This window comes from Anser cygnoides, chromosome 11 (genome assembly GCF_040182565.1).
Source record: "Anser cygnoides isolate HZ-2024a breed goose chromosome 11, Taihu_goose_T2T_genome, whole genome shotgun sequence".
NCBI lineage: Eukaryota > Metazoa > Chordata > Aves > Anseriformes > Anatidae > Anser > Anser cygnoides.
In genome coordinates, this window is record NC_089883.1 from 16240455 (window position 1) to 16267880 (window position 27426).

The 27426-nt window shown below is 37.7% G+C and overlaps 2 protein-coding genes across 18 annotated transcripts in view; one reads left to right on the top strand and one right to left on the bottom strand.

Moving 5' to 3' along the window:
- Positions 1 to 3560: 3560 nt before the first annotated feature.
- Positions 3561 to 27426, bottom strand: part of GCNT3 (glucosaminyl (N-acetyl) transferase 3, mucin type) — a 41457-nt gene continuing 17591 nt past the window's right edge. Inside the window, exons 3-5 of one of the 8 annotated variants that reach the window (XM_048060240.2) lie at positions 12358 to 12514; positions 9784 to 9970; positions 3561 to 3714 (exon numbers count right to left, since the gene is read on the bottom strand). The gene's annotated coding sequence lies outside the window, so the exon portion shown is untranslated. Of the gene's footprint in view, positions 3715 to 9372; positions 9971 to 11897; positions 12271 to 12357; positions 12515 to 18209; positions 18436 to 23766; positions 23827 to 27426 lie in introns of those variants that run through there. The other 7 variants (XR_007161910.2, XR_007161911.2, XR_007161912.2 and 4 more) reach the window with 7 other exon arrangements.
- BNIP2 (BCL2 interacting protein 2) lies at positions 10981 to 25653 on the top strand. 10 transcript variants are annotated; one of them, XM_048060243.2, is made up of 13 exons: positions 10981 to 11129; positions 14511 to 14648; positions 15113 to 15243; positions 15940 to 16007; positions 16373 to 16441; positions 17012 to 17176; positions 19065 to 19241; positions 19954 to 20056; positions 20313 to 20444; positions 20993 to 21079; positions 21192 to 21290; positions 22682 to 22717; positions 25097 to 25653. In XM_048060243.2, the coding sequence occupies exons 3-13, from the start codon at positions 15194 to 15196 to the stop codon at positions 25146 to 25148; spliced, it is 1038 nt and encodes a 345-aa protein (XP_047916200.1). In that variant the 5' UTR covers positions 10981 to 11129; positions 14511 to 14648; positions 15113 to 15193; the 3' UTR covers positions 25149 to 25653. The 10 variants fall into 10 exon arrangements, with proteins under 10 accessions (XP_047916200.1, XP_047916203.1, XP_047916204.1 ...); XM_048060246.2 differs by having other exon boundaries at positions 25100 to 25653; XM_048060245.2 differs by lacking the exon at positions 10981 to 11129 and adding an exon at positions 11315 to 11457.

The following is a 27426-nucleotide window of genomic DNA, read 5'->3' on the forward strand; positions in this document are numbered from 1 at the left end:
AAAGTAGGTTTAAAAATAATAATTTAAAAATTAATGAAGTCTGCATGCCTCTGAATTTGGAGTCTCTGAAGAATCATATTTTCCAGATTTTATTGGAAACCTCAAGAGTAATATTTAAAGTTTTTTAAATTAATTAAAGCACCGACTCCTACTTAACCACACAGCTTTGGAAGTTGCAAATTAAAAAAGATAACAAGATCTGAGAGATAGCTGAGAGGCCAAAATAATGCAGCCATATTATGAGCACTAACGGTAACATTATAGTGTTCTTTACCTATGATCTGAGCACATACCCATTTTAAAGCAAAATAATGTTTAATTGTCTTGAGGAAAAAAAAAATAAAAATGAAGTCCCCTTCAGAGAAATATATGCACGTTTTTGCTTCTAATGATGTTCTCATTCTGCGTTCAGCCCAGGACATGGAAAGAAGTATAAAAAATACAACACACATTAATGTGCTGTTTATCATGAAAATAAGTAATTAGATGACCTTCAGTTTGAAACAAAACAACAAAAAAAATCTGTCTTGGAAAAAAACAGGTGCTCTTTTAGTATGTTTTGCCTGCTTGTTGGTCCTGTTCTTTGTGTAATTGTAATACTGTCCCATTGCCACAACACGTGAGCATGTTATATATAAACTACAGACATGCAAAAACTCTGAAGATAGAGTTGTGTCTGAGAAGAAAAATTAATAATGAAAATTACTTATTCTTAGTGGGCATTTTTTTTCCTTCTAATTTTATGATGCAGTCAGATTTGTTCTTGAAGAGAAAGGTACCACATTCTTGGCTCCCAGCTTCGTGTTACAGGCTAACCATCAATTGGCACAGCCCATATTGTCCTTTTTACACCACTATGTTTTTTTACACAGTCCAACTTTTCATGATAGTTGAAAAGATTAAAAGCTATTTAAGGAATAAATAGCAACAAAAGCTAGCCAACTCTAGTACTGCATAATGGAGTTTTAATGTATTCTTCCTGTCGGCATAGTGTATTTCTGTGATAATTTTATGTGACAGCATAATTAAACTGGAAAACAATTCCCATTTCCTATGTATTTTATCTATTTATCATCATTTATTTCTTTACTTTTTTACTCTGCTATAAATAGTATTGTAAGGAGAGTTAAATAAGTTAAACCAATGCAATTACTTTTACAGATTGAAATTAACTTCATATATCAATTTATACTAGCTTGCATACAGCACCTACTATTTGCCCTGTGCAAATAAATGCATTTGTTGCAGTATATTTATAGTGTCACTATGGTTTCCGTGTTTGCACTCCTTTTGAGTAATGTTCTGTATGTTAAAACTTGACATTTTAACAGTATTTTCAAACAATTTCATTCATTATCAAATAACCATTTATTACACTGTGGCAATTTCAAACCATTTACTGGACCCTCTAGACATTGCTGAACAATGATTTATCAGGGAATGTGCAAATTTTAATGCTTATCACAGCAAATACAAAAAGTAATATTAAATAGTGACTTGACAACAGCTCTAACTAAATTATCTTTTTTAATCTTGATGAGTCATTTTTAGTAATAGCTAGTTCAACAATTTGTAAATGTGCTGGAAATTGAGGGCACCATTATAGAAGATTCTTTCTCGTTTTATCAGTTATCTTGCATGCTTGGGGTATAAATTAAAGACTGTGGAACACATGAGAAACATCTCTTATTGCCTTTAATTTTCTTATGGTGCCTATGATGCCCCAACACTGTCATGCCTCAAGTGCATTTCACTTTTTATTTGAACATGTATCTAACAAACTTCACCTCTAGCCAAAGCTGTACTGAATTTTGCTTACCTAGAGAGAATAACAGAAATGCAAGTGATTTTCAGTTTTGTAATCAGGAAAATCTCTTTTCCAGTGTTCTAGCCAACAAATAGAACTGATTTAATTTCAGATGTGACCACTAAGCTGCAAAATGCTGTGCTTGTATTTCCATTCCTTATCTTCCCTATTTCTATCAAACTTGAGATCCACATTATGTCAGTTAGAGAACAAGACTGTTACCCACAAATGACAGTTAAGTTTCTGGAAGCACTGAGGTACAAACTTTACAAGACAGTATTTGAGGGAGGCCCCCCCCCCCCCCCTTCTCAGAGATCGTTGCAGGGCTTGCACATTCAGCTCAACATTAACTAAATTGAAAGGCTTAAATATTATAGAGCATATTCTTAGGAGTTTCAGTGACTTGGAAGTACTTCTTATTTCTGAGGTTCGTGTGTGGAGTATAGCTGATCACGTATTAGCAATAAATTCAAGTGATCCCTGAATCAATCATTTAGTATTGCTGATTTTGATTAAAGTAACATTAAGAAGCTCCAGATAAAGCCAAGGTCTCTCTGTACAAAACTAGCAGCTTAACATCCTTCTTGCTCAGAAGAACTTAAGAGTCTACACAGTTTACTAAATGAATAGGGGTAATAGGGATCCACACCTTTTATTGTGATCTTCCTTGGCCCAGGTCACGAAAAGAATAGTACCAGAAGTTACACACAGATCTTCTATATTTCAATCTTAATTTCAAAAGCATCCCAAAGGTTTTGATTCATTATCTCCTATTCAGGAGTAGTCATCAGGCCCACTTGTTCTGTTACACCTTCCAAGGTAGAGACAGCAAAAAAGAGCTTTTACTCATTAACCTAATAATCATTTAGTTTAAATTGCTACAGCTTTCAATTTGTGCTGGTAAGCCAGACTGTAAATTGAAGGAGAAAGCAAGCAGGCAACTTGTTTTTTTGCTGCCTGCATCAGAGCATGGCATCATTCTCTGCCAGAAAGATGCAGCTAGGCCTGCTAAGTTCAACAGCCAGTGGAGCAACAGCTGAGATGCATCATAAATTGGGGCCCTTGTACATGCAGAAAGGTAAATCCTGTTTGCTTGCTGATGGTTTCACTACCCCTGCTTTAAGGCCTTCTGTTCATTACTTTTACCCATGCATATATTCTGTGTTTAATCCTAGATTCTCAAAGTGTCTGTGTTTACTTGTGATGACAGCAGTGGTTTTTAGGAGTCTGGGGCTTGTTTGTTTGTTTGTTTTGTCATCAGCTCTAATAGTATTCTGTGATAATTTTCTTAAACTAGTAGGATGTGACCAAGCCCAAAGCATTTGTTATGTCATGGGTTTGAAAATTTCCTTTCATCGCTTTGGTACATTCAGAGAGTATATAAAGAAAGCTCATCCAGAATCAGTAAACAATGACTAAATAATTTTAATTTTATCCCAGCAAAAACACAATAGAACTGCTTACCTGTCTTCTCTAACGTCAGAGATCATTTTTAGAAGTTGTTCCTGTATCCCTGCATCACAGGAATAATTCACACGCTACTACCTAAAGTAAAACTGTCACTGAATTCAGGGAGGCCAGATCAGGCATACACAGAAGCTTTGGATTATACCAATCACTTAATTTTAAGAGATGCCATATGATGCGAGAATAAATTAACAATTATAGCCATGTCCATCCTTATCTGAAAAACAAACAAATGACCGATTATAGCCTAGCCATGTCCTTCCTTATTTAAAAAACAAACAAAAAGTTGCTTTAGAAAATGAAAATGTTTTAAGACCCAGTGCAGACAAGAATAAGCAAGACCAAGCATCCAAGAGAGTCAAGCTGAGTTCAACCACAGGTTGGAGCTGGAGGTCTATCCAGAGCCAGGTACCTTCAAAGTATTTTTTACACAGGTATGTCTGTAAGGAAACACAGAAATGAGTACAATATAAGTAACACTGCGTTTGTCTCCTTTTATTTTTAACCAGTCTAAATGATGAAGTCTGAAGTTACTGAGGTATGTCCAGGTCAGTTCTTGTTGATCCATAAGTGATCCTAAGGTGACTCCTCTTGTTACCCAAGCCCAATCTCTCCAGCCTGCCTGCTGGAAATTACCATTCCCTGATTTACATTGGTTGACCAAAACATTTGGCTACTTTTTCACCTCTCTCTATGAAATCAAAGTTTTAATATATAAATACATATATATATATATATTTGTATGTGGCAGATTTTGTATGTTATGACCTACAGAGGTTTATCAACAATCAGCTAGCAAGTGCCAGAGCTAATGCCTGAAATGGGGAAAAAAAAAAAGTGTGTGTAATATAGTTAAGGTTAACAACACACTGTCAGAAATCAGAAATGTAAAAAGAGACTTTGTTTTTCCCATAATCAAATATAGTATTTCTATGTGGCCAGAAGCCTGAGGTGGGGGTGGGGGGAGTCAGCAAGGTGAGCTTTTTACTCATTTGAGGAGATATTATACAAAACATTAAACCCAATGAGGATATCTGTCAAAATCTAAGATCTCTGCCATTATCTACCTTCCATTATGGATTAATTTGACACTAATTGCAAAAATGATATAATTTAGCTAATCTTCAAAAACTATCTGAACGTTAAAATTAATGGCTAGGATAACATCTAAGTATTCTGACTGAAAAAAAGCTTAGAGAGGAGGGGCCATGGGCTGAAAGAGAAAGCTTAGATGAGAATTACCTCAAAAAATCACATTTAATACATAAAGCAACAGGGAACTAAAAGTGAATTTCAAGAAAACATGGCAGGTACCAGTGGAGGACATTTCAAATAAATTGTGTACTGACAGAGATGAGTGGAAAAAACAAAGGACTTTAGGATTGTATTTTGTTAAATCTTAAAATAATAATAATAATAATAATAATAATTTTCCCCCAAGTTTTATCCAACTAGAGGGACCCAGAAAATCAAGTATTTGTTGACTGTGCATTGGACAATCTGGAGAATGTGATTTTGGAAGTTGCCAGCCTCTCCATGTGAGGTTTGTAGTGCAAAAGTGAAATTTGCACTGTCAAACTGATCATAGCTTTGTGATATTCTTCCAGGTCCCTATTTCTGATAAAGACACTGTAATGTGATAGACTCTCATCTATACCAGATGGTACAAGTCCCTGATGAATCATATGCCAGCTGCAGCCAGAACACAACACTCCAACTATGCTGCGTCTTTCCTCTCTCCGCGCACCCAGCACAGCAAGGCTATTTCAATACTCAGGCTTACGAGCACTCAAAGCAGCAGAAATGTGTCGGAGGCTCTGTATAGTTGTCCATAGTAGGCATAAGAAAAATGACAGCTTCCAGAGACACACACTTTGTGCTCTTCCTACTAGTTTCTTCAGGCGAAAAGAAAACACAAAGACAGGTTCCTTAGTCTATTGCCTGTGTTTGGTCCGAGAAGCTGGAAGGGCAATTTTCTCCATCACACAAATGGTCCATTGCTGTTTTCCCTTCTTGTTATTTTTGCATTAAATTTAAGGGTGCCATTTCAACATCAGCCCAGTGTCACCAGAGACTTGCTTTGCTCTGCAGTACAGTGGGACTCCTAAGTGCCCCACCACAGCACTAACGTCTGTGCTCATGTGCCTACATAATGTAATTAGCAATATGTACAGCTTGCAAGGGAGAATAAGGTTGATGCTAACACATGGTTAATTAAGATATTACAGTTAGCTATTTGCTAGGCTGGCTCAGGGGAGTGGTAATAGGAGATGGAGTCTGTCACTTTAAGTTCAGCAGTTTTTACCCCCAAATTCCCAGGCAGTGATCAGTAATTCCTCATTAACCCTGGCACAAAATGAATCTGACTCCACTCAGGCATGTGGATGACTTTTAAGCACGTCTGTCAACAAGGAGAGTCACTGTCTCTGACAATTAAATTTCAAAATGAAGACCCCCAATGCTGTGAGTGAATAGGAGAAGTTGATGCTTCCCTGGAGAATCATTTTAGCTTTTTCTTTTTTGTCGTGAGACTCAACAAGCTATCATGGTATCAGCAGATAAAGATTTCGATTCTGAAGACTACACGTTGAATGGTGCCGCTGAAAGACAAACAGCTAATACTACTACAATCATAAAAGCTGGAAAAAACATAATTAAAAAACAAAACAAAAACACCAACCACACCTTATTTATAATGAATCTGCAAGAGGACCCTAAATTCACAGTCCTACTTGCACTGCCAAGAATGTAAAGAATCATTGCTTCTTGACATCATTCTTTTGCTGAAGGGCAATAACCTCCTCTGTATGCATTGCCTTAATCATGTCAAGTTGTGTCCCATAAATTTGCATGTCTCCCAAGGAAGCACAGTGCATTGCCAGCAGCCTGATAGGCCAGATCAAAACAATTTCCTAATGTATGTTTACATCAGTTTTGGCTCCTGAGCTGCTCTTGTTCTAGTTGTTCCCCAAAACAGAGCCAATTCCCTCTCTTCAAACTCCGTTGCACAGGGCACAGGAGGTGGAATAGGCAGAACGTGCATGGATACATTGTCCTTGCCAAAAGTGGGCAATGTTTTCTAGATTAATGAACTGCAAATCAGACACACAAATGAAACCACATGCTAGATATAAACCCAGTCCTCTGAGATGTGCTTGCTGTCACAGTCGGAGAGGGAGAGGGAGAAGGAAGGTGGGGGAGTGGGGGTGGGGAGAGAGAGCACATGCATGTGTGTGATGGGGGTGTAATGAATGCCAGCTACCCTCTCAACTCTCTGGGATACACGGGGATGACAAACTCTCTGAGGAACAATTCCTTTGACAGTTTCGTTGAGGAAAGGAAACTTGTCATGCTGCCAAGAATAAAACTGCTTCTGGGCTTAGTTTTGAATTTTATAAAGTGAATAAGTGAAAAACGTATACACATTCACTTCAGACCCAAGTCATGAATAATTAAAAGAATATATAATTGTACCCAGTTTTCCCCTCAAGCTCAACCAGCGAAGATATCTTCTGTCCATGTAACAGGGTACTTCATATTTTTTTCAGAAACTGAAAGAAGTGATCTTAACCAAGTATCACTGAATTCACACCACATGCAAGTATGAATAACAGCCTGACCATCAGAAAAATGATCGAAAAACTCAACAGTTTTAAATGAAGGAAGTTGCAGATTTTTGATTATACATGTTTTCCTCATGTGGCTCATCCACATTCGATATTGGATTCTGACCATAATATTATAAAGATATACTATTAACATGGCTTTATGGCAGACTTCAGGTTGATACTGCAAAATGGCAAAGATCACTTTTTTTTTTACAAAGCACAACAATATAATGTATACCATGGCAAAAATCATTATGCACAAAATAAACTCAGAAAACAGAAGTTACCTGTATCTATTTGTAGCTTCTTTTTTTTTTTTTTTCTGAGACAGAAAGAAGTTCCAGTACAGATAAAGAAACGTAAGTTAACAGTAAACAGCCACATCTTTTCCTGCACTTATACTGGTGCACTGTAATTGTCAAGTGGTATTTATATGGAAAAGGCAGATCCAAGAGATCTCCTGCTTTTATTCTTCCACATTATTCCCATAGTTTATAGGTCCCTCAGTTTTCAACTGAAGTGAAACTTGGAATTAATAACTATTTTTCTTGAGGACACAGTAGTTAGCAAATATGGTATTAATAGTAATGTATTTGGTACTGTCCACCTGCAGACGCAGAAAGCTTATTTAAATGCTAATGAAGAATATCAGTAACTTCTGTGAACAACATAACCATTATCCTCTCCCACAGATGCAGATATTAAAATTCTCATGGCTAGTAAGTTGCATCTTGCTTTGTCTCACAGTGTTGTTACTATTTGTATCCAACAAACTGTGATGCTCTCTGATAAGAAAAATGTATTAAAAAAAATGAAACACAAACAGATAAACAGACTCTTCTGAGTGGAGGTAATAGCTGTATCCTTGAAATGGCAAAGGTCTGAGGTTTGGTTTGACTTATTAAAGGTGCACATTCTTTATGTTTTCGTACTTTCCTAGCTGAATTCCAAACCCAAGATCTTCACTTCAACCCGGTTTCTATCTTAACTGCTTATTAACAACAACATATTTGTTGAGAGACGGAAAAAGGCAAAATGAGAGGAAGGACATCCAGTGCTTGGAGACATGTGCAGTGCAATCCTGATTATGAGGGACGAGTCCACTACAGCATCGTGGTTTCTACCTGAAGTAGCTCTAGGAGGTTTGGGATAAAATTCACTGGACATAGAAGGACCATGATGAGGGTCACTTTCTGCTCAACAGTTTACTCCATGATATACAAAGAGGATGCAGCTACCAATCACATTTAGCTAGTTACATCAGCGTGACAACTGATTACAGTATTATACATGACTTAAAAAAGATGGTAATGATGCACCCTACAGGAATATCAAAGGAATCTCAAAATATTACACACTACCTAGTTCCCGTCCACATATCTGAAAGTTATTACTATATAATACATTGCTCTTGTCACAGTGTATCACAGGTGTCTAAGACAGGAGCCAAATTATGTGCATAGACTACAGAAGCACAGGTGAACTGCAGCTCAAAGCCCTTATTATCAAAAAAGGTCAAAAAAAAAAAAAAGTTGAAAAAGAATTTTTTTCATACTCTCTCTACAGGTAAAACAGCCAGGAGGAATTATATACAAATGCAGTCTATGTGTCCAGATCCATGCGAGAAGGATTTTCAAATGTATGTTTTTGAATTCCAACGTTTCTGAGCTGTTGCTTGAACCACCTGAAAGGGGGCATTTTTTTAACCTGTTTGTTTAATATTACTGAATATTTTTATAAAAAAAAAAATAATAGGAAAGGACCAGGAAAATGTGAAGATTTTTGTATTTTGTACCTTTTGATGGCTATTTTCTATTTAAAGATTAATTGTGAACTATTCCAGACCTGAAGCTGTGTAACAGCTGATTTTTCCCATGTACAAGACAAAATTCATGTGACAGAGCATTATTCTCACAAGCCTGTTCTCTTTGATAAAGCTTTCATGTAAGAATCTGCTTATATTTGCAATTGTCTGATGTTTAAAAATAGAATTATTCAACATCCCCTAGTAGTTGTCTCTGACCCCTTGTTTGCTTGTTTTCTAGGTTACGCCTGAACACCCGATAGATTTCCAGCTATACTGTGCCACCCCGTGTAAGAAATAAGAAATTGCACAACTCTGCTGACCATCATGACACAAGTTTGGAATTGTCCTGCAGACGATCACCCTCTGTGCAGTTTGAAGACAGTTTTGAGTTTATCAGCAATTGCATCACATTTAGAAAAGCACGCAGAGATCTAGTATGAAACATTTTTTCTTAAAACTTCATTTGCTGGAAGACTTTAAACCTTTTGACTTAATAAATAATAGCGGCCCTTTATATATTACTGGTCTGATGAAGGACTAGGAAGATTGTCACAGATACCCTTGATCTTCAGAGCTCAGTTAAACCCAGCTCAGGTTGGAATAATTCCAACTGTTCACAAACAGTCCGATTCAGCAGACTGAGATCTCAGTCTTAAATACATTGTCTTAAATACAAACTGTTCATGAAATGCCTGTGCTAGTAAAAACCAGGATGATATGGCCATGGGATATTCTAAAGTAGGTACACTAGTAATAATAAGTTTGCAGCCAGGAACAGACAGAAAAATGTAACATCCGTAAGCACTGAATAATGCTGCTTGGTCATCTTCTGTGGCAGTTACTTCCATAAATGCAAAAAAGGGACATAACAGAGGTGGAATAATAAAATATTGTTTACTTTTTGCTGGTTCCCATTACTGTTTTACTGGATTTCTCATACCAGTAGTTATATACTCCTTCTTTATATTTAAGCTAGCTCTTGCTTTATATTTATAACTATTAGCTGATAAGTTTATGTTACAATAATGCCTACATGCCTCTGGCTGTTTGCTGTGAATTATACTAAGTCCTTAAAAATATTCTAACCAATTTACTTTAATTGCTTTATTTCCTGTTATCCTTAGATTTTATCTTTGCTGGGGGGAAGGGAGGGTCCTCTGCTTTCTATTCTTCTTTAGAAATATTTTCCTTTCTCATCTTTTTCTTCATTTTTTGCATGCACCCTTATATCACATTTTTACTCTTCTCCACGTCGCATTTATTCAAAGTTCCTTCCGTACCCTACAATAAAACAAACACTGTTGCTATTGTTACTTCTTTCACCATTGGGCAAGGCATTAGCTGTGAGGGACAAACATTGAGTTAGCAGCCCTCTCTGACTGTAGCGATGTGTTAGTGGCAAGTCGCCAGTTGTGTGTGTAGCTGGATGATTGCGTAGGTGCTAGAAATGTGTGTATTCATGTTCTAGCAACTGTACAGTTGTAGAAATCAACTGGCGTTCATCCTGATTAAAACTAGGAAATTTCACCCTAAACTTCTTAAAGTCCGCTTGATACAAACGTTCTGCTTTCTTGCTGATGCGTCCCAAACACACACTCACCGGTGGGGTGAAACATCCTATTTTTCAGATTGCATTCTAAGGCAAAACCTTCCTTCCATCTCGACCTCCACCTTCTGGTGACATTGACCAAAAATACTCTCTATCGTTACCATTATTAGGTGAATGAAAATTACGAGTTTTGCCTAGCTCCCTGTGCTCCTGTTGTGTACACGCAGCGTCACACGATTCCACGGTTTCATGACGGACTGGATGTTGCGTGCCCCTGCAGCCGCGTTCAAGCAGCTGGCCGTACTTTCACGCGCTGCTGCGATTCGGGGGTTTTGCTCAACAGCCCTGCGCCTGGCTCTCCCCCCACGTCTGGGGGTGCCCACGGCGGCACGCGGTGCCCAGCACGCACGGCTCACTCCTCGCACTAATTTCTGTTCCGCTCCCCGCCTTGTGGCCCCGGACCGCACCCGCGCACAGCATCCCCGTGACCAGGCGGCTCCGGGGCCGGGCAGGCGGCGGCGCCACGAGTTACCTCGGCCCGCAGCCGGCAGGGGGCGGCCCCGGGCACCGGAGGGAAGGGGCAGACCGCGGCGGGGCCACCGCCCTCACAGGAGCCCTCCCTCCCAAGAGCCGCCCGCCTCAGCCGGCCCCGCCCCCTCCCGCGCGCCGCCAACGGCCGCCTGCCTGGCCCCGCCCTGCACCGCCCCGCCTCCCGAGCGCGCACGCGCCAAGTGCCGGAGGGCGGACTTGTTCTGTACGCATGTGCGGCAGTGGTCACGTGAGCCGGGCGCTGGGGGCGCTTCCGGGGCCGCGCGGGGCGGCGCGCAGCGCAGCGGGACCTCAGCGCGGCGGCCCCGGCCCGGCCCGGCCCGGCTCGGCCCAGCCCGCCAGGTGCGGCCGCGGGGCGGGAGGGCGGGAGTCTCCGGCTGAGCCGTGCCTGGGGGTCCGGGACCGGGACCGGGACTTTCCCTTCCCCTCCGGTCGATAGGGCCCGAGGGCAGCCGGAGCTGTGGGCGCGGCTCCCCGGAGCCGCCCGGTGCCGGGCCCCCTCGCCTCGGTCGGGTCGCGGGACGCGCTGTGCGGCGGTGGGTGGGCGGGCGGCGCGCTGCCTCCCTGCGGGGCCTGTGCACCCGGCGTGCCTGACACAGCCCTGCTCGCCCGGAAACGCGCCGCGGTGCCTCCCGAACCGCAGCTCGGTGCTGTGCTGGGTGCTTGCGGCGTGAGTCTGAAACTTTCCTGCTCAGCTGGCTCATTTCTGTGCCCTTGGGTGGTGCTGGTGGCAGGGAGTAAATGCAGATGAACTGCTGGCTTGCTGTCAGTGAAGGTCTTTGCATCCCCTCGTCACGCAAGCTTGCGAGTTATAAGGCTTGGATGTCTGTCTTTGCATCTGGGAAATGGGGCTTAGGTTTGTGGTGAGTATGGCTGCGTTCTGAAAGCCAGTGGGATTATGGAAATATGTAGAAATTACAGGGTTCTGCACAACCTGACTGCGTGCAAAAATATGTTACATACGTATCACCGTAGTTGTCTTGCAGAGTAAACTTTGTATTAATCCTACTTAAAATGCTATTGTGCTAACCAAGGAGTGGATATGGGTCTCAGTGTTGGATAAGTAGATGTGACTATATTAATGCTTATCTACTATTTGTATATTTTCCTGTGAATTCAAAGGTGAAGACTTTTTAAAAAAAAACAAACAAAAAAACTTGTAGAAGGTCTTAATCAAAAATGAATCTATGCATTCTGTTATTTCTCTTACTCTTAAGTACCAGGGACTGATCAGAGTGTCTGTTAACCTGCCACTGTCTGATTTGGTTTGCAGTTCAGTAGTCTTCTCGCCACTGTTACACCTGGTATTTACACCTACACTAGCTGAGCCACATCAGTGTTAGCGACAGTTCTGGGAGCTAAGTCCTCTTCCAGGGGAAAAGATGAGAACACAGCTTGGCTTCCGCTGTGAGCAGTAATACACCTCAATGGAAAATTACATAGGTTTAATCTGCTTGTCTGGCAATGAAAATCCTTTCGTTAGCTGTAGCAGAGGAGAAATGACTTTAGTGTTGTGTTCCCCTGTGGTAATGTTGTATGTTGTGGTCCCATGTGTAACATTGTAGCTTACCTGGTGAGATGCTTGCAAGTATAAAAGGCGTTGGTGATCACCGAAGTCCAGTGGCTTCAGGAAAGGAGCAGAGCCGCATGGCAATCCTGCCTCCAGATGTTCTTTGTTGAAGTTTCTGACCTTTAGATATCTCCCAATCTTCTGATTTCTTCCAGTTCTATAAGTTAAGTGGAGAGTAGTGAGCAATGGAGAGTAAAATGACAAGTTTGCTGTTGAGGAACTGTGGCATTGAATTAGCTGGGAAGGCTTCTAGGACCAGGCAGAAATTAACTCATTTTCTTCTACGTGACTAATGGAGACTTGCGTTATTAGCATTGCACTTCTCAAATTTAACCTTCAGATTAAAAATGAGAAGTCAGTACTACCACAGCAGCTATAGGAATACTGTTTTAAACTCTGCTTTACTTTGGATGAGCAGAAATAGAACTTTCCTGCTTTGTAAGCATTGATATTATGTTAAAAAGTAATTTAATAGCCAACTAGAAAGTCAGCACTTCTCTAACTTTCCTGAAACCGAAGACTACCTTTCCTCCTTAATTTCTTGTTCTTCTGGTTGACAAGTGCTTTTGTGGTCAAGTTTTTAAGCCAAAACTTCCAAACTAGCTACTTAGTCTGCCTGTTAAGTAGGACATGGAATTGAAATAGCTTAATCTTCTGCTTTTCTGATGTAGGGCTTGGAACTCAGCTGGTAAGTTGTTTGCAGTTATGCTATGCAGCATTCAGTGGATGATTGCTTTAAATCTACCTCTAAAGAATTCTCATTACCAGTTTCTTGTCACGTGGGAAGCATTTTCTAAAAGTATCTTAAAAATTGATGGTAGTCTAAGTAACTTCTAAACCTTGTGCCTTAGTATATCAAGCTTAACTCAATGTAATGAAATAGATGCAGGTAGGAATTGTTTCCGCACTGAAATGTGGTACATCTGAAATGAGTAGATATTACTTGGTGTTCAGCATGAATCAAAAGTGTAGTGATAAAACTTCAGGTCTTAGGGAAAAACTCTTTTTAAACTCCTGGAGGAACTGTATAGTCTGAATGCAGCGCAGGCAAGCTCCAAAGTAGCATCTTACAGCCACCAGCACAGTGACAGGGTTGGTTTCTTCTTTCTGTCAGTTTTCTTTTCCATCTGCCCTTTAAGAGTGAAGTAATCAGCTGAGACTTTATTTTAGGTTTAGAGTCTCATTTCAGTGAACTGTGTTAGCCTCAGACGGTCTATTCCATGCTGATTGTAACCACTGCATTCTCTTAATTTGACCGCATGGGATATCTTGTGAAACTTCTCGTACTTCATCTCAGTGTCCCAAAACAAATGTATGGAGAGCTACTTACCAATTCCATGTTCCTACTAATCAAAATATGATTTTATCTCCAAGCAAATACTTAAAATTCATTTTTGCAAACACTCAGCAGGTTAGTACTCAGGAGAAATTATTCAGAGAGTGTTGACATCTTAATGAAAGAGGACATATTTTGTGAGGAAAGTGGCATGACTCAAGCAGCAGGAAAGTCTTCCCAAAAGCGTATTATTCAAAAAGGACAAATAAAAAGAGGAAGAGCTGGGAGTACAGTTACTGAGAACAACTTCTTGGAGAGTATGTGTGAAGGCACATCCTGCCAGCAGCTGGGCTGCACAGGGGCTGAGCAACTCAAACAACGAAAGGTTTCTGGATAAGGAGAACTGGGTTACAACCTTCCAGATGTTGTATTCTGGTTTCCTGGGTGGGGGAAGGAAGGAAGCTTCAGTAAAATAAGATGATTTTTTGGCATTAGTGTTTTATTTGTCTCTGGTAATGTAATTAAAAAAAAAGTATTCTAAAATTTTATTAAGCAGCTTGTGTTAAGCATTGCAAGTCTTAAACTTAGTCTGTGGTTGTAATCAGGTCAGGAGAAGAGAAATTCAGATTTTGCATAATAAACAGTTCTACAGAAGAGTAGGTTCAACTTATTTCTTTTTACCTGTGTGAAAAATAAACTTTCTCTAGCTTAATTCACATAGTGATTGTATTCCAGCTTTGTACTTACTGGTGTCCTGTGTCGATTGCGCCTTTGCATTTAAAATTGCATTTGGTTTCTTGTTTTTGTTAGTGTTTTTCTTACCATTTTTCTTATTTTCTTATCATTGATAAGTTTACCTGTTCCTGTCAATCTTTAGAGCCAAGACAGCCACGATTTTCAACTGTATTGGACTTGTGTGTTAGCAGAATGGTTTATTTTGTTCCATTATTGGAGATTCCTTATTGCTGGTGATGGGTGAGCCTGAAAAAACACAGCTTGACTTGCACATCCCAGGGTGAGTTCTCTTATAAACAAAACACTATTTCAGGAAGTGTTTATCTTTCAAGTCTTTTTTTTTTTAAAAAAAGAACTTAATTGTATTTTAGATCTGACCATCTGATTTTTCTTAAAATATATATTGATTCAATGTCTCCCATAGAATCTAGAGTTGTCAGGTTTCTCACAGTTCGAAGTGAACTGGTGTAATTCCAAATGAAAGATGAGGTTGCTCGGGGGCTGGTTGTAACTTAAAGGTTGATTCTGCTTGAGCAGGATGATGGATTAGATGACCTTAAGAAAACCCTTCCAACCTAAATTATTATGATACTAGTCCATAAGCAGTTTTTTATTTAAAAAAAGCAAACTGTAAACTGTTCTCTTGTGGCTTTTTTCACATAATATCTCAACTTGGTGATTAAATGAAAATGTGTTGTAAATACTGGAGTTGCAATAGTACTGAACTATGTTACGTTCCTGCAGGTGTTCTTTAGCCCACTCTCCTGAAGACAAGAGGTTCTGGCTGATCAGGACTACCTATTAGTGATTTAAGTTGGCTGGAGAATGGAAGGTGTTGAGTTTAAGGAAGAATGGCAAGATGAAGATTTTCCAAGGTTTTTTAATTTAAGTTCAGATCAAATGCATAACATCCAAAATAAGCTGTCTCTATCTTCCTGATAAAAGAATACTCAGTCTTGCAGTGTTTTCCTCTAACGTAGTGGTCTTGTGAGTGTTTTGTGGTATTTTTTGTTTTGTCTGGCAAGGGATAGCTTTATGTTAATTTTTAGTACAAGAATTCCACTGTTGAACTTTCCAGTGTTACTGAAGTGAAAATGCAAGTTTGACTTTGTTTTTATTTTCATGTAGTAGCTTTTTGCAAATGTTGTTTGCTTATTGTCACCCTGAATATTTCACTAAGCAATGCTTCTGAGCAGAATTCCAACTTTTAAGAGTACTAGTGATGCTTAGATCTAAAAAGAAACCAAAAAATCTGACTTCTAAGACATCCTATGAGTACTACTTCTGTGATGTATGTAATGTCAGAGTTTCTCAAGCAAGAATACAGCAAGTTATCTTAAAGATGACACCCGTAGCAATCAGTATTTTGACACTGCTCATGTGAGCAGTTGGTAATTTGAATGATATAAAAGAGGTTTCTGCTGCTTTGGTGCTTAGTTTACTGCCAGTAAGTATATTTTAATTCAGTGCTATCCCACAGCGGGTTTTTAGCAGTGCATTGGCCTAGGTTTTTGGTGTTTAGCTGATTATAAAAAAAAAAAAGTATTAAAAAACTTTATTCTGTGTACTAGGCCCCTGCCAGAGGATGATCCTGTTGACTCAGATGTGTTGGCTGCAGCTGGAACAGAAGGTGAAGCTGGTAAGAATACTTCACTGCAGTAAAGCTTATGTCTTCCTATATAAATGGCTGTTTTGGAGCTCCATTTTATTTTTTGAGTGAGACTTGAAGGAACAGCATTCTAAATGACAGGTTTATCTGCGAACAGAGCTATCCAGGTAATATTGGACAAAAATGAATTACTGCACTCAGTTTGTGACTGACTTTAAAATCTTTGTTCATTATTTAGCTACTTTTCATCAGATAGGGCCTACCTGAGTCTTGCTCCAAATTTCAGGCCTTTGTGATCTCTTAATATTGTTGGCAGTCCGAAAAGTCAGAGGGGAAATAATCCCAATGCTCTTCTTATGTTCTTAAATTTTTTTGATCTTGTCTGTCTGCTTTAGCTTTGGCATTTCCAGTGCTGGATCAGGCTGTTTATTTTGTTTCCTGCTTTCAACTGCTGTCTAAATCAAGCAAGTATTTGCCTTGTCTAAAAGCATGCTGTGTGTTATTTAACTAACATTTTCTTTTAATCTTCTGCCCTTAGTGTTGTCTGTTGGCCTCACTTTTTTTCTCTTTGCACCTTGTATATTACTTATTTCAAATATGGTTATGATGTTACCAATACCTAAAAAAAAAAAAAGTGCTAGAACATGAATCTATTGCACTGTCTGCAGCACTTGGGATAATGTCTAGAGCAGCTTTGGTGGAGCTTTGATACAGCTGTCATAGGTAACAGTCACTTAAGTGGTGGCAGCACTTCAGATTTTTCTTCTGCTGGTAGTATGGCGGTCTTCCTCTGTGATTGTAGCGTGTATGCAGTTGGTTAAACTTAAGGTGTTAAGAACTTGAACTTAAGTCTCTGAAGCTTTGTTTTTCACCCTTTGTTTATTTTAATTCCTGTTCTAAATATATATTTTTGATGTGGTGGGCATTAATTTATTGTGCACTTTGGGGAAGCGCTGTGCTGTTCTGTCTTGTTAATTTACTTGTCTAAACTTGCTTGGCTTTGAAAATAATTGATTTGCTTTTTTCAAATGCAGAGGTTAATGGTTTCAAAGTGAGGAAGAAACTAGTGGCACCAGATATCAGTTTAACTTTAGATCGCAGTGAGGAATCTGTTTTGTCTGACTTGGATGAGAGTGGAGAGATTGATTTGGATGACTTAGATACTCCTTCAGAGAATAGCAATGAGTTTGAATGGGAAGGTAAGTGTTTTGTTGCTTTTATCTAGTGCCATAAAGTATTTATCTTTTTTTATGTACAGGTCTACGGTTCTTCAGATGGTAAATAACTGCCTCGGTTTTTACTCTTGTAATGGTAATGGGAGTGATTAGATTGGAAATGGGGACAAAGAATTTTTCAAGAGCAAATCAGAATATGACTAGTAAACAACAGACAAACATAATAACCGTAACTCCAAATAAACTTACATGACTATCATTGAACACTTTTTAAACTCAGTTATGGAGAATCCTGCTCTATTGTAATATGTTTTTAAGAACCAAATTGTGACAAAATATATACATGTTTTACGTTTATTATAGATCTATTTTAAATGGAGGTAAATGATTTAGAGGGATACAGATTATAGACTAGCTAATCCGAAATTTGTCAATTGCAAGCGTTTGTATTTAAAGAGGTCTGTTTTTAAAAATGACTAACACCTCTGAGCTCATTTTACTGTAATAAAAATGTGGGAAGGTCAGAAGCTTTTAGAGTTTGCATGCTTTCTGTATTGACTAGAAGTGGTAGAAAATTTATTTTGTGTCAGGGAATTTTGAAATGACTCTGAAGTTACTTTAGCTGTAGGCATGCTAGAGGTGTTAAGTGAATGATCTTAATTTTAAGGAATGAGTAGACCCTTCATCTGGTCTTTACAGGCAAAACCTGGTGACTCAAATTTTACTTGAGATAACTCTTGGGTAGGAGTTGAAGCACAACTGCAAAAACTACAAACTACACTAAACTAAAAACTACAAACCTGCAGTTTAACTATGTTTTGGGCCCTTCTATGTAAGCTAAGAACTACTGCTTTAGTCAAACAGTTGGAGTCTAACTTCTATAAACATTATGACTTAGTGTCTCTAAAATGATATGTAAACACGTAACATCAATTATTTTATGCTGTGAATACAATAAATTCCTGAGTAAACAGGAAGCTCTGTATTAAGAATGAAAAATGTTCTTCATTCCAAGGTAGCTTATAAATAGAGGAAAAAAAATATTAAAAATGCGTACTTTAAAGAACTAAGATGTTGCAGGAGAAGTTCTCAGACTGTGGGTTTACCTGTATAAAAGAATTTTCGTTTTAGTACATTAGTAGAGTTAGTACATTAGAAGAGTTGGTACTTAAGATTAAGTTTGCAGTGCTGCTAAGGAAATGTTCCAGATAATTGTGCTTTGTTTTTAAAAATGGCTGAAAAGGGTTTCTGTCTTTTCTTCCTTTAATGCTGCTGCCCTCATTTTCCTGGAAGGATAGTTTCAGTTAACAGCTTTGTCTTGGGAACAGACAACTAACTTGCAGTAGGTTTTTCTCGCTTTGGGTAAGGTCTATGCAACAAAGTCAAGAATCATAAGTTAATTGGAGCAAATTCTTTTCACAGATTGCTGTCAGCATAAATTTCATATATTGATTGCACACATATGAATTAGATTTAATTTCTAATATATCTGCCTGCATGTCTGCTTGCAAGATAGTGTCAATGTCTAAAATTACGCTTTTATGTAAATTTGTGATCTAGTAACCTGTATAATTATCACTGAGTTAACCACTTTGTCTATTGTGGTGTAATTCATTAAGGTTGGTGTTCTGAAAGCTGACAATTAAGCAGGCTTCCCATGTGACCAGAAGCTTGCCATTCAATTTTAAAGAAAAAAATGCTGTTTATGGAAAACAGAACTAACAGTGTTTTGATTAAATTTGATATCAGTGAGATCCTATTTTGTAATGACTGAAGGAACTATTATTTTTCAGCCAAACACATCAGCTGACTTAAAATAGATTAGATAGCAAAGTGGTTAACCTGTGTTGTTATTTACTGCCACTGTATGTGGTATTCATAATGGATTTTGAACGTGTTTTAACTTTGGCAGATGACCTTCCAAAACCGAAAACTACTGATGTAATTAGAAAAGGATCACTTACTGAATACACAGCAGCGGAGGAGAAAGATGATGGTCGACGCTGGCGTATGTTTAGGATTGGAGAACAGGACCATAGGGTGGACATGAAGGCAATTGAACCATACAAAAAAGTTATCAGTCACGGTGGTAAGGATTAGTGTTATGCTGAGGAGAACTGTTGAAACTGCTACTTTCGGCTGATTTGCAGTGGCATGGGAAGAACTTTGAGTGTAAAGACTCATGTGGTTATTCACTTGTAGTATTAAGTCATATGGTTGTTTTGAGGTATTTTTTTCCAAAATAAACTAAGGTTCCAAAATGTACCCGTGTTCAGATGAGGCTACTAACACAAGCATACATAATAACAGGCTAGCTGTTCATTATAGTGTTTTGTTTTTAAGAGTGTTGAAAGCATTATCTTTACGTCTACTAAGGAAAAGATCAATTTACTGATTCTTCAGACAGTCTATGCAGTTTAGGTAGGAAGAAAAGTTGGCTATCTGAAACATTATTAAACATGCTGAGTAAAAGTAGATGAACCTGAAAAAAATCACCTTGAGGTTTTCTGTAATTATAAGCAAGATCCTGTGCCCTTTTTAAAAATTCGTTGGAAACAAAAGTGCTGAGGTACTAAAAGGATTAATCCTGTTCTTACCCATGCCATCAAAGTCATTCCAAAGGATGTTAATCATTACGGTGATAGGTGCTTTATATATATAATGTGTCTATATAGAATGCGTGTTTGTAAAGCTCTTTAAGATAAATAATGAAAAAGCTTACTGTGTGTTCTTGACTTCTTTGAGTAAATGTGGTCAAGGTATAGTCACCTTAGTCACTACTGCTGCTTTTTTCTTTGTAGGTTATTATGGTGATGGGTTAAATGCCATTGTTGTGTTTGCTGTTTGCTTTATGCCTGAAAGCAGTCAGCCTAACTACAGATACCTAATGGACAATCTATTTAAGTAAGTCATATGCCTCTGAAGAGGATCTTACTTTCACATTGTAAAACTGGGTATTTTTAAGTTCTGTTATCTTTGAAGCTTTTTGTTTCATATGAGGGGAAGGTAACAAATAGTGAAGCAACTGTCTGCTTCCTGAGGAAGGAAAAAAAAATGTTGCTCAATGCTGACAACTTTTTTTTAATATTTGAGCAGTACTAGAAACTACTTTAAAATCCAAAAATCTTCATTTGAAGGTTTTCTTTCCTTGTGTTTACAGGTATGTAATTGGCACTTTAGAGCTACTAGTAGCGGAGAACTATATGATAGTTTATCTGAACGGTGCAACAACACGGAGAAAAATGCCAAGCTTAGGCTGGCTTAGGAAATGTTACCAGCAAATTGACAGGAGGTAAGAAGTTGTGGAATGTTTTGTCACAATATTCATGTTTAGTGATATATGTTTAGGAAAACATGCTGTTTAATGTGCTCTGGTACTTGCTGGTTAAGATTAATTGTTAAGCAAATTGTTTAGTGTATCAAAAAGCTCTTCCAAAACAGTGTGGAATAATAGTGCAGGCGTGCTTTTTTAGTGAAAGTAGTAATGTTAGAATGGTGAATACTGTTACTATCTAGAATTTAATTGAACATTCATAGACTACTGTAGTAAGATAAGGTGGGTTCCTTCTTAACCACTTCATTACGGACATGTAAAAAGATACCAAGAAACTTCTTTATAATGTTATTTCATTGTTTTCAAACTGATTTAACTTTCTGATTTCAGCTGTGCATTTCTCTGGTATTTTCTTCTGGTGGACAGTAATTTCTAATAATAGAAAGTCAATGCTAGATTTATGGATACAGTTTTAACTGCAAAAGCACCCTTTGTTTAAAAAACAAGAACTTTGTCATGCTACCTTTATTGTTCTAGTAATTATGTCTAATGTTTGAATTCTTCAGGTTAAGGAAAAATCTGAAATCATTAATCATAGTTCATCCTTCTTGGTTCATCAGAACACTTCTGGCCATCACAAAACCCTTCATTAGGTAATACTATGAATACTATGGAAGCTGTTTCTTAAAAGTTTAAATGTCAAACCGTTAAATACTTAGTGAACACTTTAAGTTGTAACTGTACCCTACGTTTGTTCTTCCACAGCTCAAAATTCAGCCAAAAAATTAGGTATGTCTTTACCCTGGCAGAGCTAGCTGAACTCATCCCCATGGAATACGTTGGCATCCCAGAATGCATAAAACAGTACGTTCTTTATTCAAACATGTTCTATGTTGACCATGTTTTGGAACTGGTATATAATATATTCAGTGGTTGGTTTGAACACAATACTCTGTATTTAATAAAATTTAACTTAAACCATTGCTATCTCTAGGAGCAATTGATGAGCTACATTTTTAATATGTAATAGCAGTTAGAATGCTAACGTATAGGGATTTTCGTATACAGTGTCCTATGTGATTACCAAATTATGGTGTGTGTTAGTCTTCTGGAGACAAGATCTCACTGCAGTTGTTCTACCCATTGTATGCTAAGTGGTCTTGAGTGAGAAATTCTGTATGTTAATGATGTTATGTATGGTATCTTCAGTGTTCATGATAAAATGCAGAACAGCTCAAGGAGTAAAATATCACTTGGGTTGGGATTTAATTTAAATGAAGAGCTGTGGTGGAAAAATGCTGAATCCCTACCCACGGTACTTCTAAAACTACTTTGGCAGGGAGGGGAAGGCAGCATCAATGTCCTTGGTCTTTTCTTTTCCTACTACTCTTCCTTCTTTCCAGATCTTTGCCATATAGTATCCATTTTAATGTCAGCACAACTGATATCAGGTATGATGATGACACATCAACAAAATTTGTGGATGCAGTAATAGAGAAATCGTCAAACTTAGATCCTGAAAGAGTTAGATAGCAATACTAATAATTCTATCAAATTATTGGAAGCTGTAACATGCAACCTATGGAGTATGTATCACAGTAAGGGATCATAAATGTGATGGAAACTGGGAACTCTATAAGGAAAGATGGTGTTAGTATCACTAGACAGAGTGGCACATAAATGTTGGAAAAAGGCACATAGATGTTGGGGAAAAAAATACTGCTGCTTGCTGGAGTAAACCATCAGCTTGTTTTTGGCTGTAGAATTTTTGTATCCCATAGAGCAGATGCAGTTTTTTTCTTGGGGAAGAAAGACATGACAAGGCCTTGTGCTACTTTTAGAATGTTGTATGGGATTTTTAAGGATGAGTTATGGAAATTCAGGCTGTCATTCCAAGTCGTGCAAGACTATTTTCTGTTCTAAGGAACTATTAAGTCTTAAGTCAGCCCAAGTTCAGCCTTTACAGGAGTTAATTCTTAGACTTCTCTGGTGAATGTCAGGCTTTAAACTGTTAGGAATACAGGCTTTCAATTTTAGTGATGGGTAAATACTGTATAGGAAGTTGTGTTGGGTTAATATGTTATGTCATGGTAATTAATTCTCAACTTAAAGATGTTGGAGGTACAAAATGTTTTCTTACTTCAAAACCTGGTATGTTTCCACAAACTATATTGATACTAATGCTAGTTTACAGCTTCTGTTGAATTTGGTCTCCATATCTTATATTTACTGAAATCAAACTTTTCCTCACCAAGGTATGAAGAAGAAAAGTTTAGAAAGAAACAAAAAAGGTATATTTGTATTTTGATTAGGGTTGCATCTAGATAAGATCACTTGCACTGCAACTAACTCCCAGTTGATTGGCTTGTGTAAAGGAATAAGCATTTGTAAATATAAACATGCACTAGTGACCTAATTTTTATGCATGGAAGTAATGTAACATCTGAAACCTCACCCTGGATGTTTTAAGTATATTTGTAGATAGTCTCTAGTATTAAATGAGATTCCTGGTTTAAGTGAGTATGTGGATTTTCAGCCACATCTTCAAGAGGAAAAAGCATGCTTCTGTACAAAGTGATTTAATCATTTTTGCTTTTTCTAACAAGTGATGTCTGAAGAGCTGTTTTCAGGTGCTAAGCTATAGTTAAACTAGTCAGCAGAGATGCAACTATGGAGCAAGTTCTAATGCTGTATTTTTGTTTGATATTCACTTTAGTTATTAACTTGCACAGATGCAATTTAATATTTTTAGTGCTGTTTGTATTTGCAGTGCCTACATTCCTTGCTAATAAGCACTGGGTTTTGATTTTAACTTTCAGTCTCCTGCTAACCATTCAAGTTACCCCAGCAGCTGTGATAATTTTTTTTGAATTGCTGTTACTTTTTTCAGTGTCTAACAAATGTACTACAAGTTTTTGCTATTAACTTTACCTTGACAACTCTTGCTGTGTATGTGCATAACTGTTGAGGGAGGCTTATTGTCAAAATTGGATAATAAACACAGGAATACTGATATTAAAAATAAAAGGAATTTAAATTCTGTGAAAGCTAGCACCTAAAGCTACTGAGCTAGGAATTACTCCAATTAAGTGATGATCTTGCAGTGTTGTAACCTTAAGTTCTAAGACGTTGATACATAAGAAACCCTTTCAGTACATATTCAGAACAAGAGTTTTGTTTTTTTCTCCAGTGTGCATCATTTGGCCCAATTGTATTGCAAGGCCCATTTACGTCAGGCTGTAAAACTGAAACATTCGAACAGTAATGTGTAAAAGTGTTTGTTATACTGGAAATTTTTAAATACACTATCAATATTGCCACTTCCAAAGTAAAAACTTACTTGTAGAGGCAAGATCACAGGCACTAAGTGGTTGTGAGTCGTTAATCAGGTTGAAAGCAACTGTAGGGAAAGGGAAGTGTGTTGAAGAACGGTTACTAAACTTGTTGAGGATGGCAGTAGAAATTCTTCAGCTATATATATATATTTGAGTCTCTTTGGAAGCTATAGTATGATGTTCTTCTGTGGATTTATTTTGTGAGCTATAAGGTCTATGCATAGCCTGTTCACATTAGCTTACAGGTTCATACACTTCCTATAATCAGTCTTACAAGTCACGTCAAAATGTTTTCCTTAAGATACTGCAATGAGGACAGGGTGAGTTGTAGCTTCATACTGTGGAGGTAAACACAGTACAACACTGCTCCAGATTTGTTGGATCTGTATCTACTAGGTACAGTTCTTAAAACTGTGGAAAATAGAATATTTGCTGCTCCTTTTTATGGGTTTGGATTAGAACCGTCATTGTTTTTAATGTTTTGGAGAAACTGGCTCGTTATAGTTTAAGGGACTAAACAGGTAGATTAGACAACGTGGTTGTTAGAAGACAAACTCATCCTGAGCCTCCTGTTTTGGAACTGCTGTTGATTCTAAAATTATTTCCATGCACAACTTCTTTTCCAGAAGATATGGTTAAAATTGTAGCTTTTTCTTACAATAAAGATGGAAAGTACATATCAGAGGAATGTGAACCATCCCTTGGTTTCTGCAAAGCTACTTTGTCTTTGTTTGCCAGTCCGAAGGCAGATATCAAAAAAAAAAAAAAAGCTTTAGTGGTATGATGGTGAATTTTTCTTGGAGTTTCCTGGAACTTTTCCATAAGAGTCTTAGAACTTAATAGAAGTGTTGCAGTTTAAGGAGCCACCTGGTTTTTTTGATTCAACTTATGCTCTTACTTTCTTGGCTTAATTGCTATAACATTAAAGACAATTTTGTGCTAATACTGCTGTGTATGAATTCATTAAAGTAGAAGTGCTTGATGATATTGTGTTACCTGTAAACTTGTATTCCTGCTTGCATTCATTAATAAGAGCACAAAACTTGCTTATTTTCCTTGCTGTGCAGTCAAATTTCACTTGCACCTTTCAAATGCTATCCTTATTTAAATGGTTTCTTAATTTTAATCCATTTCTAGGGGGAAGTAAATATTTTAAAGCCTTGTTGTGACTGCATTCAATAAAAATCTTAACATTTCAGTATTTATTTACTAAAACTTTTTCCATGTAAGAGCTTTCAGCATTTTATTGTTAAGATTAATAGTTTTGCTTAATATGAGCTAACAGACTCAATTTGTTCTTAAGATAGGTTTAATTTTATTGCTTTCTTTACTAAGCAGAGTTGACCAAGAGTTGAATGGAAAGCAAGAGCAGAAAAGTGAACAATAAGTTTTGGAGTCCAAACAAGACTGAAGAATACACAGATGGAACGATGCTTTTTTTCTTCATTTGCGATGTGTGTGTGTATATACTATGTAACTTGTTGCAAGAGGTGCTTAACTTCTTTGGACTAGCACACAATGGACTGTTCACTGCTGTATTGTTTTGTCTTGACTTTAGTAGTTACCTTTATGTAATCCTTTTATACTGCCAAATGTCAAAGAACCTTGTGTTTAGAGGATATTCTTGCAATTGTTTACTTAAATGATGCATGTTCTTCAGTAAAATATTTATGTATCTAAATGCTAAAGGAAAGATAATATATATTTTTATGACTTTGAGCAATATATTGTGTACCTGCTGAAGGAATTCACTTGCAGGTAGGCAAGGCCATAAATTACTTTTTTATTGTATAAAGTGCATGATCTGTTGCTGTAAATGGTCAAGTGCATTTCTTGGTTGTCATAGAAACCTTAATATTCAAACAAATTAACAGTCACAATGTAGTCTCTCATGTGTGCAGATCCTTATTTCTGTTCACATCTCATACAAGCAGTACCCATTTAGCTTGTTAGAGTGAGCTTGAGCTTTGTCTTAATCTACTTCTCAAAATACACATCTGGAGTTCTCTGAATTTGTTGGACAAAGGGTTTAAGCCTCTGCCACAATGGAAACTGAACTGTTTGAATAACTAATAGGATGCTGGACCTACTACTCAGACCTTTGTAAACTTAAGTTGCGAGTTTAGATTGCTTCAGTAAATCAAGGACAGTTCAGCTGCCGTGACAAAACGAGTTCATTCTAGTTCCTCTTCTTCCTGGATGAGTATCAGCTATCACCAATAGAAACTCTAGTTATTTTCAGTAGAGCTTGGGCATTGCTTAGATATCTTATATATCTTAGCCATAGTATCAGTTGTTTGCAGAGGTAGGGGGAGTCTTAGAATAACTGTCGTCCTTACAGAAGAAGTACCCCTTTCTAAAGCTCTTGGTTTGGCACCAGATACAGCACTAACTTCAGATATTAGCACTAACTTCACTTACAAAGGCAGCAATAAAAAGGGTTGCTGCTCCACCCATGCCCCACAATGGTATTACCACAATGGTATTAAAATCCTCTGTAAGAGGTATTGGATCCATAACTGAAGTTTATAGGCTTATCAGGGTAGCAATTATGCACTGGTTGGTAGGCTGTAAAAGTTTGTCATGTATCTGGTAGCTCTCTCCCTAGAAGGGCGGATACATGCAAATTAATCCATTCAGGAGCTGAGCAACTTAATACTGTAGCAAATATTAAATCTTTCTTCACTTCCGTTTTTAGTATGCTCGTAATTTTGTCTTAACAGCAAAAATACCTGTTCTTAATGTTAGTGTTATACAGTTTTCTTAGGAATAAAAGTGTTCAACTAGATTACTACCTGTCACTGATTTGTATCAGTCGAGAGCTAATTCCATGATCAAGATTTATTACTAATGACCACTTAATGTAGTATCTTTAATGATACACATAATAAACTGAGAGGAGATTCATGTCAGATGAGGACAAATTGCCTGTGTCTCTGAGAGTTTGCATGCAATTCAGAGACTTTCATCTCAAGATCTAGGCACTTTTGTTATGCTAGCTTCTGTGTGATGATTTCAAAGAGATTAATATATAGGATGTTCTTATTCAACAGGCAATGTTAATTTCAAGTTGCCTTACATCTGCTTTCAAAGGATCCAAATAGAACACTTGAACAATTTCTTTAGGGCTGTCTTATCTCCTGTTTCAATTTTGATATCGACCTAGTTTAAAGTTAGTAAATCGGACACTTCCGTAACCTGTTAATTTTAATACTAATACTTCTACAATGCAGTGCAAACCTGGAAATCTTCCTGATTTTTGCGGATTCAGTGTGGGTTCTAAGGTATATGTTAAGCATCCCAGTAATCTTGTTTCAAATTCTTCCTAGTTCTAAAAAAGTATCCTTCTCAGTAAAATCACATTCTTAGTGGGAGGATTGCCCTTCTGTGTGTCCTTTTCCTCCTTATGTATATAGTGCAGTATAAAGTGCCCTGCATAGGCTGTAATCTCAAATTATGGGATTATTAGCTTTGTTTTTCATGGTGGCTGGCTGGTTCAATGGTTTCATGTTGCAGTAGTTCTGTTTCTTTTGGAAATGTATGTATGCTCACCTAATAGTTTCTTTAGTATAAGTTTTTGTAAATGAATATACAACGCAATAGTTCTGTCCCTGAAAGATACACAGCATGAGAAATTTGTGTACTAAAGAGCGATGCCCCTCTGA

Bases quoted from the DNA above. Each gene is read 5' to 3' on its own strand.
- BNIP2 (XM_048060243.2), top strand. From the start codon at position 15,194: ATGGAAGGTGTTGAGTTTAAGGAAGAATGGCAAGATGAAGATTTTCCA. The intron at 16,008-16,372 runs GTAAGAATACTT...TGTCTGCTTTAG, and splicing joins TGGAACAGAAGGTGAAGCTG to CTTTGGCATTTCCAGTGCTG. The intron at 21,080-21,191 runs GTAATACTATGA...GTTCTTCCACAG, and splicing joins ATCACAAAACCCTTCATTAG to CTCAAAATTCAGCCAAAAAA.